This window comes from Camellia sinensis, chromosome 1 (genome assembly GCF_055761805.1).
Source record: "Camellia sinensis isolate YWXY chromosome 1, ASM5576180v1, whole genome shotgun sequence".
NCBI lineage: Eukaryota > Viridiplantae > Streptophyta > Magnoliopsida > Ericales > Theaceae > Camellia > Camellia sinensis.
The window spans coordinates 231,155,438-231,171,454 of record NC_138961.1 but is presented as its reverse complement, the minus strand read 5'-3'; the positions used below and the strand labels follow the sequence as shown (position 1 = coordinate 231,171,454).

Here is a 16,017-nt window from a genome sequence, read left to right as displayed (position 1 = left end):
TATATGTATTCAACTACATTAGTCATTAGTCATTAGCAACCTTTATACTATCAATCCTCATATGGAAAAAGACTTCATTGGAAAAGAGGAAAGAGAAAAGGAAAAAGGAAAGCACATAGAAATGGAACAAGAAAGAACATTTTGAAGACAAGAAATGAAAGAGAGGTCTATCTGTGTCTTATGATATTGTTGACCATGTAGTCCACTCAAGCTGACCCCAACATGAGAGAGAGAGAGAGAGAGAGAGAGAGAGAGAGAGAGAGAGAGCATTTCAAAGTACATATCTATATCTCCTCCCTAGCCCCTCCCCATTCCCACCACCACATAACAAGATTTTTTTCCATTGCTCAACACTCAATGATCAGTTGCACGATCAAGGCAAAAAGCTAAACAGTTTCAGAAACAGTTCATCAAATAAATTTTATGTGTTTTTTGAAAATAAAAACAAAAAATAGAAAACGAAAGAACAACTATTTTATTTAACTTGTATTGACTGAGGTCGAACTTATGCCGATGCAAGCTTATGACTCTAGAGTGTGATAACAAATGTGTTATAGAAATTTTATGGGTAAATTACAAATACAACCCTAGGGTTTGTTTAAAATACGAATTACTCCCTGTGATTTAGAAAATTACAAATACTTCCCTGTCAGAATTTTTTATTTAATAGAGTTAATTGAAAAAGTGAAATTTCTAACTGTTCACCTATATAATAATAAAATTATCTGAATTATTAATTGAAATAAAATTTTGACATTATTAAAAATTGTTAATTAACTTGATGATTTATTAATAAAATGACCTATTTGTTATGAAATTAGAAGCCTTAGAGGGCATAATATAATTTCTAAAACTACAGAGGGTAATTTGTAATTTAAGTAAACCTTAGGGGTGTGTTTGTGATTTACCCAAATTTTAATGAAATACCATGACCAGGGATCTCAAATAAGATCTTTGTTTACAGTTGTTCTGTGATGTTTTGTGAGCATGAAATCATCAGCACATAAAAATTATCCCTTTTTCTTTTAGTTGGTTATCATCACATTCAACTAAATCATTAAACTTTAATTATACAATGACTTTGGATCCCCTAAAATATTAAAACTTTCTTGCTCATAACTCAGAAAACACTATAGCATCCCAGAGAAAATAGTGAATTAGAAACACTATTAGTTGATGCATAAAACATTCCAGAGCACAATCGTCTACCCATCAAATATTGCCAACTTTTTCCAGTGGTACTCATTCTACTATACTTCAAGGCTAATATCAGTAGATTTTGACTAACTTTGACACAAATCCATGCTTTGTATAACTTAACGGCAGATTGCAGACTTGATTACATTATGCAGTTTCAATTTTCCCCATTCTTTTTACCAATAGCTTCATTACATTATGTTCAATGGATGATTTATTTTTTTCTGGTTGCAATCCAATGAAAGGTCAGGTACTACTTAATATCCAAATACAACTTAATGAAATATAAATATTACCTAGTAAAATATCACATCACAGTTTTTGCACTACTGAAAAAAGAATCACAGTGGAAGGTGATGCTGTCCTTCTTCCACACAATGTTGTTGAATTAGTCTAGTGACACCAAAAAAAGTGCATAGAAAGTGCACAAAAGAAACACAAGGGGCCGGGACGTAGGTTCCACACCCTTGTGTGCAATCTATTTGTGTCTGTAGCAAAACTGTGAAAAAGCCTACCTAACAGTCTAATACCCAAATGACTAAAAGCACCCCTCCCCTCTCCCCTGCTATGATGTGGCACACTGATCTGTACCTAAATGTGCCACAAGGGACTGTGACTCCTAACAACCCAAATGTTAAGGACCAAGTAGATTGTATTTTATTTTATGATGGATCTCATCCAAGTGGTGGTTGAGTCATCAATTCCTAATATAATCTTTTCCCCTTATAGAAAAGAGCTTGTCTTCCCCAACCTTGTTCTCCCCATTCCAATACGTCACCAAATGCTGTTGGCTAACAACATTTTCAAGTGTAAAAATGATCTTCAATTGGCTACCAAAGAATTCCCACAACTAAATTATTATACTCCCCACCATATAAACTATCCACGAATCTCTCTGATGTAAGCCAATATTTGATCTCTCGAGAGGATTATCCACAACATTTCCATGTATGCATGTATGTATGCTTCATGGATAACATACACTTCAAACATGTATATATGTGACCATTGATAATTACCCATTTTAGGCTTGTGTGTTGCATGTTTCATGTATACATGGATGTGATGCTATTTATGTAGAAGCACAGTTCATGCATCATATTCCAATGGTCTCATCTTTAAGAAGCTCTAGCTACTCTAAGTGGGGCCATTTTTGCCTTTTTCCCTCCTATAAAATGCCTCTTCCCCCCCGAACTTCCACTCACCTCAAAAACACCAACTTCTTCTCCTGATTTCCACCTTAGAGCTTGATCCCAACCCGTGTCTGTATATCACACAAAAAGTTCAAAGCCATGCAAGCGAGTGAGGTTGCAGAACATTATCTAGCTCCTTCGTATTCAAATCCATATATGCCTAATTTTGGTTTGACACCAAACAACATTCCAACATTTCAGTTTAGCAGATCCACTAATCCTTTATTTCATCTTCAAATTACTCCTCAAGGTCAAGAATTCAACTCACAGTCGACATGCTTCAGCAGTAACTCAACTTCAGATGAAGCAGATGAACAACAACTAAGCCTCATCAATGAGAGGAAGCAGAGAAGAATGATATCCAACAGAGAGTCTGCACGCCGATCACGTATGCGCAAGCAGAAGCACCTTGACGAGCTCTGGTCACAGGTTCTTTGGCTCCGAAACGAGAATCACCAACTCATTGATAAACTAAACCATGCTTCAGAATCCCACGACAAGATCCTTCAAGAGAATACTCAGCTCAAAGAAGAAACTTCAGGGCTTCGTCAGATGCTCGCAGACATGCAGCTCAATAGTACCTACCCTACTTTGAGAGATCTAGATGATATTAATTGTAACTCGGCTTACCTCAGAACCGAATCATCAAGCCAGTCGGACACAAGTTCCACTGGTCTGCTTCGTTGAGATAAAGGCCGAGATGATTTTATTTATCTATTTATCTCTTTTCTAAGTCCATCCATATTTTCCTTCATTTTAAGCTGTACCAGATCGAGAGAAGAAAACTGCAACATCTTGTGTTCCTATGATTCTTATATTAGCTTAATTATGGAGCAATTATTCAGTAATCTTGGAGTATAGACACGTGGAACTCCGGAAATATTTTATAATTTCCCTTAATTATGATATCACTTATTTATATCTAGAAGTTAAAGATCTCTGTGGGTTTAGATATAATATTCCTCCATCAACCACATAAAGATTCACAGGTAACCAGGGCTAAATAAGAGAGGAAGACATTAGAATTGACCTGTCTGACCAGATTCCACCGGGATCTTTTCCATGATTAATACTATGAACTGTGATAAAGAAGTTCCTATACAAAGCATATTAAAAATAAAAAAAAGGAATGTTAATCGTGAACTGTTTTCGAAATGACTGAAAGAAAATTCCATAGGTTATTCCTATAAATGGATAAGTACTGATTCTGTCAGCATACAAGAATGGAGAGAGATGTAAGCGACATTGTTTACGTAAGAGTTAATCAGGGTAACAGGAGTAAAGGGTGAGGGTGGTGGTGGGGTGGACATGTTGGTTGATTATACAAAACCTACTATAGCAAGAAAAACATGTGAAAAAGCTATCCACTTCCCAATTCCCACGTACTGTTCCTGGATTTCGCTTACGAGGTTTAGAAATATGACATTAATCAATTTCGATTGGTCTAGCAAACTAGTTTAGGTTGGCAATTCCTCACTCTATTGACACAGACAGGAGGTGAAGAAGGTGACCAATAGAAAAATTACCAGCTAAATTTAAAAAAAAAAATTCATCACCTCTTGACAAGCCAAGGATTATCCTTGACATTTCCATTCTTAACTTTTCTTTCTGCAAAAGCTGTTATCCATTTGATTGCAGGCATTCCATGTTTGAGTAATGTGCACTATAATCCTTCTCTTTACAAACACAGACACAACACAAAAGGGCTGTTTTTGCTTATTATGGTGTTTCGATACATTTTAGCATCCATCAGTTGCCATGGTTACGCATATCTCTTTTCACTTTATTTTTTTCCATCGTTATCATGTTGAACGCATACCAACATCACCCATGTTCTTTTGTTTCTTTGTCTTTCCTTAATCTTTGTTTTTGTTTTTGTTTTTGTTTGTTTGTTTGCATTTTTTTTTTTTTTTTTTTTTTTTTGGATGGGGGGTGGGGATGCAAAAGCACCACCACCCAAGTAGGTCTCTTAGTTATCTAACTTTATAATGATTACTGTTCCTGTAAAACAAGTCATGTAGCCCAAGAGATTAATATCCTAGTTATGCAAGAAAGGCAACAGTATGGCTTAGATTGAGAACTGGGAAGTACAATCGACTTCTCATGGAACACGCCAAATTCTTAGTATTGAAGAAGATGGAGTAAAATCCTACTAGAACCGATAGTTTTTAATCTCAAAAGTAAGAAGGAAAAACTTCATATTACTAATATTTAGAGAAGAGATTAGAGTCCAGTTGAAAATGGTTTTCTTGATAATGATTTCTTTAGTGGGGTTCAGTCTTTAATTAAGAACGCACAAAATATCCCACAAGATTTGAATTGCTTTCAAGGTACTATTTTCTAGGTTAGTGGAGTCCTATCAAATGTATTGAAGCACCATAACATTGAATCCAAAACAGTTCACTTTTGTAAATAAATTCCAGTTAATTGCATCGCACAGAGACGCACAACTTCAGTGGTTAAAATTTAGCCTATTAATTTTGAAGTTATGGGTTTAAATTTGAGGACGGTTATTTTGTATAAATTATGTCAAAGGATAAGTTCTTTAAAACTCGCCTTACTAACCTTGAGCTTATAGGTTCGAATTTGAGGACAATTACTTTGTGCAAATTATACCAAATGATAGATTTATACGCAATCTATCCCTCACAGACCCATTCTAATGGAGACTATACTAGGCTTACTTTTTCTTAAATCACACGAACATATATGACATTAAAAGCATTTCCTAATTACAGAGTCGACCAATATGTACTACTTGAAAAGGTTAAGTTGCTTTCTCATAAGAATACACAGAGCTATAAACAAATTTATGGAAAGATATAAAGTAGAATGTAGATATTATGGATGACACTACCTCTAAAAGATTAGTAGATTACTAATATGATGGAAAAATATCTAGATAAAACATTGGTGCATCTACCAATGATAAAACAAGACAAGTTACAAACGATGAATAAAATGTGTCTTTTTAATTGGAACATCCGATTCCTTTCGTAAACAATTAAAAGGGTAGATTATACTAACGGTCTTTACAATTTGAAACTTGTGTCATTTTAGTTCTTGTCTTTTCAATTGTGACACATTTGACCATAAATTTTGAATCTTATTCCAAATAAAGATAATTGAAAATACCACTACCCAATTTCACGAGCAAAGTCATCAATTCGACAAAATATAAACTAATTTGACAAAAATAAATGTCAAAAAATATTTTTGAATTTTTAAAAATTATTTCTATCTACCATAGACAAAATTGTTTAAAATTGATAAATCTTTTACACATTTATTTATTTATTTATTTTACCAAATTGATTTTTTATTATGTATTTAGATGATGATCATGTAACGGATGGTTGTTTTTATTTTCATTAAATTATTTTCTATTTTTTCAAAACTCAAATATAGCGATCACTTTGATATCATTATTAAACCAATCCATTAAATTAAAATATTCAAAGCTAAAAATATTTCATATATTAAACATATTGATTACACATTAAAAGCCTAGCAATCACACATTACATGATCATCATCCAAACATATAATAAAAATTAATTTGGTAAAATAAATAAATGCGTAAAAGATTTATTAATTTTACATAATTTTATCTTTGGTGGGTAGAAATAATTTTTAAAAATTTAAAAATATTTTTTTGACATTTATTTTTATCAAATTAATTTATATTTTATCAAATTGACAACTTTGCTCTTAAAATTGAATAATGGTATATTCAATTATTCTTATTTAAAATAAAATTTAAAATTCAGAGTCAAATATGTCACAATTAAAAAGTCAATGATTAAAATGACACAAGTCTCAAACTATTAGGACTCTTAGTTTAATTGGCCCTAATTAAAACTACAAACTGAATTGCTATGCAATAAACAACAATATAATATTGTGGTTTGGCCCTAGATCTGCTCCTACCAGACTCCCATTATTCATTATATATATGCTCTTTTTCCTGACTTCGTATTTGATATTAATCTAAGAGTCAATTTTATAAATCCCCAAAACCCAGTATCCTCTTTCCTTTGAATCAAAAAAAAAAAAAATACAAATTGTTTGATAAAGGTCCAATAAATAGAATCTACTACATTAAAGTGCCTAGTTCAAAAAAAAATAAAAATAAAATAAAATACATTAAAGTGCAAAGCATATTGTATTGTTTTCGAAGTTGATATCTTATGAGCAAATTGATGCATATTAAACCAATGTTATGCCTGACAAATTAAAGCCACAAAAAGTGTCGTCCACAAACTAAGTCTCGGCTAATAATTAAGCAAATGTGATGCAAGTTTGTTCCCTTGCACTACAAAAATTTTAATTTTTTGCGGCGGCATACTCTTAATGTCGTCTTAAAAAAATTTTAACGACGGCAAAGAGGAGGTCACAACAGTGAGCGTTACTAAAACGTTTTAGCAACGATATGATGCCGTTGCCTTTTTTTTTTTTTTTTTGCAATGGCAAATGTTACCTTTTGCGACGGCATTTTACTATCACCTATAATATGTAAAAAAATTCATGGCTAACAAAAATAAAATTAGTCGCATTCTTCACGGGCATGCATTCTACAAGAAGTAAACTCCTACTTGGGAAATATCTGAAAACAAAAAATAAAAATAATTAATGACAATATAATTATGTGTTAATAAGTTAATTACAAAAAAAACATAAAAATTTAACTACTATACAATTACAAAAATAGTTAAGTAAATAATTTTGCCTAGACTGAAATCCGGCTTTAACTCTCAAATCGGGAACCCGGTTCGAGTCCCGTCTTCTTCCACAAGTCTCTCATGCCAAGGCGGTCGTGTGTGTCAAGTTTCATACTAATCTGACGTCGTTCGGTGATTTTGAGGTGTCAACACCTTGAATTCTAAGTCTCTTAAGGAACAAGTTTGCCTAGACCGAAATCCGACTTTAACTCCCAAACCGGGAACCCAATTCGAGTCCCGTCTTCTCCCACAAGTCTCTCGTGCTTAGGCGGTCGTGTGTGCCACGTGCTAATTCAACGCCATTTGGTGATTTTGGGGCCTCAACACCTCGAATTCTAAATTTCTTAAGGAAGTAGTTTGCCTAGACCCAAATCCGCTTCTAACTCCCGAACCAGGAACCCGATTCGAGTCCAGTCTTCTCCCATAAGTCTCTCGTGCTTAGGCGGTCGTGTGTGCCAAGTTTCGTGCTAATCCAACACCGTTTGGTGATTTTGGGGTGTCAACACTTCGAATTTTAAGTTTTTAAGGAACTAGTTTGCTTAGACCGAAATTTGACTCTAACTCCCAAATCGGAAACCCGACCCGAGTCCCGTCTTATCCCATAAGTCTCTCGTGCCTAGGTGGTCAGGTGTGCCAAGTTTTGTGCTAATCCGACGCCGTTTGGTGATTTTGGGGCGTCAACACCTCAAATTCTAAGTTTCTTAAAGAATTAGTTTGCCTAGACCCAAATCCAGCTCTAACTCCCAAACCGGGAACCTGATTAGTGTTCCGTCTTCTCCCACAAGTCTCTCGTGCCTAGGCGGTCTTGTATGCCAAGTTTTGTATTAATCTGACATTGTTTAGTGATTTGGGGCGCCAACAACTCGAATTCTAAGTTTCTTAAGGAACTAGTTTGCGTAGACCCAAATCCTGCTCTAACTCCCAAACCGGGAACCCCATTCAAGTCCCGTTTTCTCCCACAAGTCTTTCGTGCCTAGGCGATCGTGTGTACCAAGTTTCGTGCTAATCCGACGCCATTTGGTGATTTTGAGGCGTCAACACCTCAAATTCTAAGTTTCTTAAAGAATTAGTTTAGCACAATAAAGAAAAGGGTATACATTGTAGAAGAGGTATGCACTGTAGAAGTCACCTCAAAAGTGCTTCATCAAGCAAATCCTTCATGTTAGTGGTCATCCCAATAAGCAAAACATTGATCAATGACTCGACACCATCTATCTAAATCGCAAGTAATTTTCAATTAATTACTAAAATTTGTTAGCCTGGTACAGTTTCCTATTAATATTATAGAGAAGTTGAAATACAGTTAAACCAACCTTTGTTAGGAGCTGGTTGACAATGCTATCATGAACTCTAGTACCATCTCTAGTTGAACCTCTTGAGTGCAAGAGCAAGCCAAAGAATAAATTGCATAACCAAATAATTAAACTGTTGATAAGGGACCATTAATAACAATAACAAATTATCTTAATTTATAGGATAACATAACACCAAAAGAGATTGCAAAATGGCTAATAATTACATGACTCATTAGAACACTGAAAACATAAATAAATCCAATAATAAAAGACAGTTATCAAAAATACTAATCAATTATTAGCATCAAAGTACAAGTATCTTTTTTTTTCTTTTTTTTTTTTGATAAATAACCAAACTTTATTGAAAAGCATCAAGACGATGCAAAAAATACAAAAAAGGAAGCCATGGAGGCTACACAAACAAACCAACTAACAAATCAAATCTTCCACGAATTCTACAAAAGTCAAAACATCTGGATCAACCGATCTAGTCACCCAACCACACAATATCATAAGAAGCCGCCATTCTAACCAAATGACTGAATGAGATAGCCCTTGAAAAACGCGCCTATTTTGCTCCAACCAAACCAACCATAGAATACAATGAGAAGCAAGCATCCACTCCTTCCGACGTCTCCTCCCAACTCGACCCTCTGCCCAGCTATGCAGGACTGCTTGAACCAACGCCGGTTGCACCCAAGCCAACCAAAAGCCGTAACAACTAACATCCAAAAGCGAGAAGATACCGAACAATAAATGAGCAAATGATCCACCGACTTGCAGCACCACAACACAAGCAACACCAATTAACCAATAAGTGGCCACAACGAATTAAATTATTCAAAGTCAAAATACACCCCAACATAGTCGTCCACACAAAAAAGGCCACCTTAGATGGCGTACCCGGAACCCAGACACACTTCCAAGGAAAAACAACCACCTTCTCATGAGCAAGCACACCATGATAAGAAGATACAGAAAAAATGCCCTTAGCCCCAGGACATTCCTATACCAAAAAGTCTCATCCAACCTCCCCCACTCTCAACTCATATAAAAAAGCCAACAACTCCACCAACTGACCTTACTCCCAATCCTGAACAGCATGGCACAGGCCCACATTCCAAATAGTTGAAACCCCTTGGCCAGACCGCACAACATCTACCAAAACCTCAGCATCAACGGCAATACCAAAAACCAAAGGGAACTGCTCTCCTAAAATGAGGTCACCACACCACCAATCTTGCCAAAACCGAACCCTATCCCTACCCTAACCTTGAGCTTCACCCGCTTCCAAAACTCCTCACACCCTAACCAAATCTCCTTCCATAGACCACGACCATGAGAATGCCCTACCCGACCCGAACACCACCCACCATGCCCCACACCAAACTTTGCTACCACTACCCTTCTCCAGAAACGGTCCTGCTCTGCCACAAACTGCCACAACCATTTCCCCAACAAGGCCACATTGAACAAGACCAACCTTCGAATCCCCAAACCCCCCTGCACCTTGGGACAACAAATCCGATCCCAAGCCACCAAGTGATAATGAGAACCTTCCCCCCTAGTACCCCACAAGAAATCCCTCTACAACTGCTCTATTCGCATGGCCGCTGACACCGGGATCACATGGACGGACATAAAATATGTCGGAATGGTAGATAGAACACTCTTAATCAACGTAAATCTTCCCCCTTTTGATAAATACTGTCGTTTCTATCCTGTCAACCGCCGCTGCACACGGTCCACCACCCTATCCCACATCCCTTTAGCCTTAAAAGACGCCCCCAAAGGTAATCCCAAGTACGTAACTAGAAAAGTCACCACTTTACACCCCAGAATAGCTGCGAACACCGAAATCGTAGCCACCTCCCCCACTGGAATCAGTTCTGACTTTGCTAAGTTCACCCGAAGACCTGAGACGGCCTCAAAACACAATAACACACATCTCAAATAACCAATTTAATCCACATCCGCATCGCAAAAATAAGTGCATCATCTGCATAGAAAAAATGGGAAACCCACAAAATTGCGAGAGCTATCCCCACCGCAAACACCTGCAACCGTCCTCCCTGCACCGCCCTAGATAACAACCGCCCTAGCGCTTCCATCACCAATATAAACAATAAAGGAGATAAAGGATCTCCTTGCCGGAGCCCCTATAAGTAGGAAAGAAACCCATTGGAGATCTATTCACAAGAATCGACATCCGCATCGTGGAAATACAGAATTGGATCCAACGCCTCCACCTAATCCCAAAACCAAGTCTGTCCAGCATATACAGTAAAAACTTCCAATTAACATTATCATAAGCCTTCTCAATATCAAGTTTGTAGATCAGCCCGCCTGCCCTTGTCGAAGTCAAGAATCCACACATTCATTTGCCACTAAGAGCGCATCTACAATTTGTTGCCCACCTACAAAAGCATTCTAAGACTCGGAAATGACCCATTCCAACACACTTTGTAACCTATTTGTAGACGCGCCCCGGGAACTCTCCGATGTCCGCGCTGCGAGAGTGCGAATCTCGTTTTATTCTAAGCTACTACAGTTCAGACTCAATGTCACGATTCTGAATCTAATCTCACAAAGTGCAATACGAGACCGATAAATCACCAAAGAGTCCAAATCTGGTAAATCGTTTTAGAAAACTGATTTTTGTAAAGAAGTGCCAAACATAGACTGCTTTGCCAGATACAGAGTCGCCACCTAAATATTTTATTTTGGGGGAATTTAGGAAACCTTGACTCGTGCCTAAGGCCACGTGTCCGTCATCACCAAAGTTGCCTCGGCTCGAGAACTTGGGTACGAGAGGGGAAGGTCATGCATTGAGCACCCCCGCTCGCCCGATCAAAGATCAGCATTTTCTAAGCATGATATTTTTTTTTTGAAAACACATGTGTTCTTATTCTGTTTATTAATCTAGAATTACTATGTGATGCGCACAGCAAACAAGTAAGACTAGATCGCCTAAGTTGGAACAAAACATTGCATATTCGTTTGTGAAAATGATTTGGAGTTTGCTACTCGCAAGTAGGCTAAATCACAGATTTCAATGAATTGTTCCAATTCAAGCAATCCAACCTTCACCCACAGGCATTCAGGTAGTTATATCAACTAAGCAGTTAGCCTCATGAAAAGCATGCTTTCATGGCAACATTAACACACATGCAGTATGCTAAAGCGTAAACACTCACAGTGTACTCCGAGCCAAAACAAAGAACTAGTTAGAAATCATGCATGATCCTAGTTCATGTTAAGATGGCTAATACAACACATGAAAAAATGTAACTAAAATAGGCTCGGCTATTCTAGAATAGCATATGAAATGCAACTTGATAACATACTGTTGAACACGTATTCAAGTAAATGTTGAAATACTATGCAGTTTGTATGATACGCCGAGCCTGGTGCATGCAATACAGATGAATGGATGCACGCATGCAAGCATAAGGTATGCTAAACAAAATATGCCCTAAAACTAACCATCGTAAGCGGTTATATAAAAGGAAGAAAGAAATGGGGGTTGGAAGACATGCATCACACACACGTACGCTTATTACAACAGTTGGCCCTCACAATAGAGGGTCCGAATAAGAAGCTAACTAGCTAATCTAAGCTAATTAAACTAATCATTACACAACGAAGCTAATTAACTAACCCTAGTTAACTAATTATTACAAAACGATTAAGCAGCTAAACGCATTAACTACTTAAGGTACAAACCAAAGTATAAACTAGCTAAGCAAATTAGTTAAGTAAAGCAATAAATCAGGAGCGTCAGAGGGGGAAGAGTGCATGCATGCTCGGTCGCCTCGTTCGGAAATCCATCACCATGCTCCAACTTGCCTCTGTTTGTGTCACGACCCAAACCCGCCCCAATGGGTTTAGCATTGTAACTGGCCAGTAATCCGTGATTACCAAAGGCCTACTTAACAGTAATAACAGTAATACAGAGTACAGGGGCTGACAGAAGCCAAAACAGTAATAAAAGATGTCCGATGAGCTATGACAGTCTGTATGCAAAAATACTTTTCATACATATTCACATTCAGAAACAAAACAGTATATACATACATATACAAGCATTCAGGTTAGGGACCAACTCCCTACCATAACAGTACAGTATAAGTCTATACAGTATTACAAAACAGAGACAGAATGGTGAACTGAGACACCCCAAAAAGCCTAAGCTTGAACACACTTGGAACCTCACAGTGAGGCACGTTGGTTGGCTTGACAAAAATGGAGTTAAACCTAACACTCCTAGCTCCGATCTGGTGCCTGGACACCTACATATATATATATATATATATAAACAGTGAGCTAAAGGGCAGTGAATAACATATGCGTAAAGAGGTTAGGAATGAATGTCCTTTCAATATTTAAAACAGTCATTTGAACAATATATCAGTTATTCGATCATAGCAGTCATAAGTGGTACATCCAATAGCAAACAGTACAGTAGGTCTTAACAGACCGAACAGTCAGTTGATGGCCATCATATCAGTAAACAGTAGTGGTTCCAAACATGGAAACCGACAGAGATCTCTGTGATAGTAGCAGTATAGTACAGTAACAGTAAATTGCTATGGATGCCACGAATACAGTTCGCAAATAGGACAAGCATTCACTCAGTAAGAAATATCATTTCAGAAAGCAGTACAGTTGATCATTCAGAAATTATTCATGATTGAATATATTTTTACAACATTGTTACTCACAGAGTTCTGGGCTACAGATAGGCTAGTGAGCATCCTCGGATGCCAACCCTACACAATTACAAGATGAACACACACTAAGTTGCACGTTTGGGAAACAATAATTTAGTCCCTATCTTGACTCGGTGTGGTTCTAAAGCATTATCCTCATTAAGATGCCTTAAACTAGGCTTATGAATGCCTAGAATCGAATGAGGATGCAAAGATGCACTTTAAAACACTTTTCAAAATTTTCAGAAAATAGGGGTCTCGCTCGAGCGTGGCTTTCTACGCTCGAGCGAGCATGCAGACAAAGGATCTCCGCTCGAGCGTGACTTTCCTCGCTCAAGTGGACTGCAAAAGTACTGGATGCATGAAATTCACGCTCAACGGGCGCTCGACCCCTGCTCAAGCGTGAGACACAAGTCCTCGCTCGAGCGTGCATTCCCTCGCTCGAGCGGACTGTAAACACATGCAATGTATTGGATACACGCGTTTCACGCTCGAGCGTTACTTTTCCCACTCGAGCGGACTACATGAACTCAAAGTGTACGCTCGAGCGTGAAGTTCCTCGCTCGAGCGTGGATCTAAAATATGAAATTTCCAGATTTGTCTCCAAGCATGAAACTCAACATTTAAAGCATCAAATTCGATCATTTTGGGCTAATTTTCTGGAAAACAGTTTAAAACTCATAATATGACATGTTTCAAAGATCAATTTGCAAAATCAAAGTCCAAAGGTAATTGAACCAATTTTCAACAAAACTTCATGAACATGATGAACATAAGACATGCATGTGTTCAATTGAAATCAAAGCTTCCAATACATGATCAAATGAGTCAATTCACTCAAAAACATGATGAATTCATGGACCATAGCTAGAATATAGACATGCATGTGAGGATTTCCATGAAATCAACCTCAAAACTCAACAATGTATACATTCATGCATGAATTCCTACTCAATTCAACATATTAGGCTAATTCATGCATTAAATCACTATCCTTACCATGAATCATGCAAGAACAACTCAAACTCACAATTAAAAGGGTGAGTCTCCTACCTCAAGTCCTCAATTTCAAGAATAGAAGCTCAATTGTGCAATCTACTCTTCAATTCTTCAAGTTCTCCAAGTAATTCTCTAGATGAAACCAAACTCTCCTAACTCTCTCTCTCTCTCTCTAGTCGGTTTGGCTCAAGAAATGGCTGAAGAAATGTTATGATAATGCTAACATATAGAAATCAAATAAATGGCTCATGAAATAGTCCACTAAGTGGCATTTTGGTAAATAACTCAAGTTGATGCATTTTAACTTCATTTAATCTAATTAATCATACCAAATCAAATTTCAACTAAACATACCATAAAATCACATAAATTCTAATTAACATAAAACACTAATCAGTTTCGGATTCGGCCGCCGATAAGGCCTTTAATTTGCAGTTTAAAACGTAAAACATGAACAGATCATTTAGTAGTCAAACAAATAGATTTGCATTTAAACTAATACACTCAATCAATCAATTCAGAATATCAGTCAAATCAGTTACTTAATCATGCTCAGTCACAGTTTAGCACTAATCAGTGGTGTTATCAGTAAACAGTGGTGAGGGTTATCACAGTTTGTAACTGTTCTCAGAAACTTGCACCAAGCTCCAGATAGTTTCTAACTCATCTTGGGGACCTATGGGAGGGTGGCTGACCAGTTGTTGATGTGGAAGACCATTGGCCGACCACTTTTTGTTGTTACAAGGCAGAAAAGGTGGTCGTCCAGCTAGTTTTTCTGGCTGGCCGACCAGTTGTTGCTGCATTTTTCCACTTTGCTGTAATAGAGAGCAAAAAAGGCCATGACAATGTATTTGCAAGGTATGTGTGCACAACTACCCTCCCTATCATTTCATAAGCTCAAGGGAGTATGGTTCTCGACCCTCGGGCCACCAATCACGCATCTCAATGCATGATGGCCGAGAGACAAAGTTGCACAATTAATATAAAATGAATGCACAAGTAAACACATAAAGCCTAAAATTCTATCATGTATGATCAAGAGCGTCAGCGACCGAGAATTGAGGCACGTTTCATCACTTTAAGTATGAAACCTCTCGTTTCTCGTGTTTGGACTAACACCTATTCTAAACACAATGCAACACATAACATGGCATGTACAATGCTATGTAACATGGAGTATGCAAAAATGTAATGCAACACAAGCATGCAAATATACAATATAACTTAAGCATGCAAACATGCAATACAACATGAACAACCTAACAAGGCTAATGACATGCACAATGTTAAGAACAACATGGCCCACTTAATGCAATGTGACATGATTAACTTAACAAAGCTAATAACATGCAAACTATGCTAATGCATGCACAATGCAAACAACAACTAGCATACACAATGCAAATGGACATGGCATATACAAATGCAATGAACCAACATGCAAACAACATGGCATACTCAATGCGATGAACTACATGGCATACACAATGCTCAATGGACTTAAACCAAAATGGACAGACCTCAGTCATGCCCAAAACAGAGGCCATAATTATGAAACCAAGGCACAAAAGACAAGGCATGCATGCATAATGCATTGGCCATTCAAGTAGGCCTAAGAACACAACCCTCAAGAAGGCTCAAGGAGTGACAAATGCGGAAGTGTAACAACACTAAATGCACTGAACTTAAGTAAGAAATCATGCCAAATCATTCAATCAAACACAAGTATAGCATGCAAAGGTCCTAAAGCATGAAAGCTAATAAAGAGGACTACAAAGAAGGCATGCAATACATGGAAAATATGCATGAACCTGTCACACCCCAAATCCGGGCATGACCGGCCGTGACCCACAGGGAGTTAGCCCAAGGCACACGTAAGCCTAAACATGAACCTAAAACC

General features: G+C 37.4%; 1 protein-coding gene across 1 annotated transcript; it reads left to right on the top strand.

Moving 5' to 3' along the window:
• The first annotated feature begins 2,383 nt into the window (after positions 1–2,383).
• Positions 2,384–3,238, top strand: LOC114307757 (basic leucine zipper 43-like). The gene has a single exon (XM_028253172.2). The coding sequence runs from the start codon at positions 2,490–2,492 to the stop codon at positions 3,075–3,077; it is 588 nt and encodes a 195-aa protein (XP_028108973.1). The 5' UTR covers positions 2,384–2,489; the 3' UTR covers positions 3,078–3,238.
• The last annotated feature ends 12,779 nt before the right edge of the window (positions 3,239–16,017 follow it).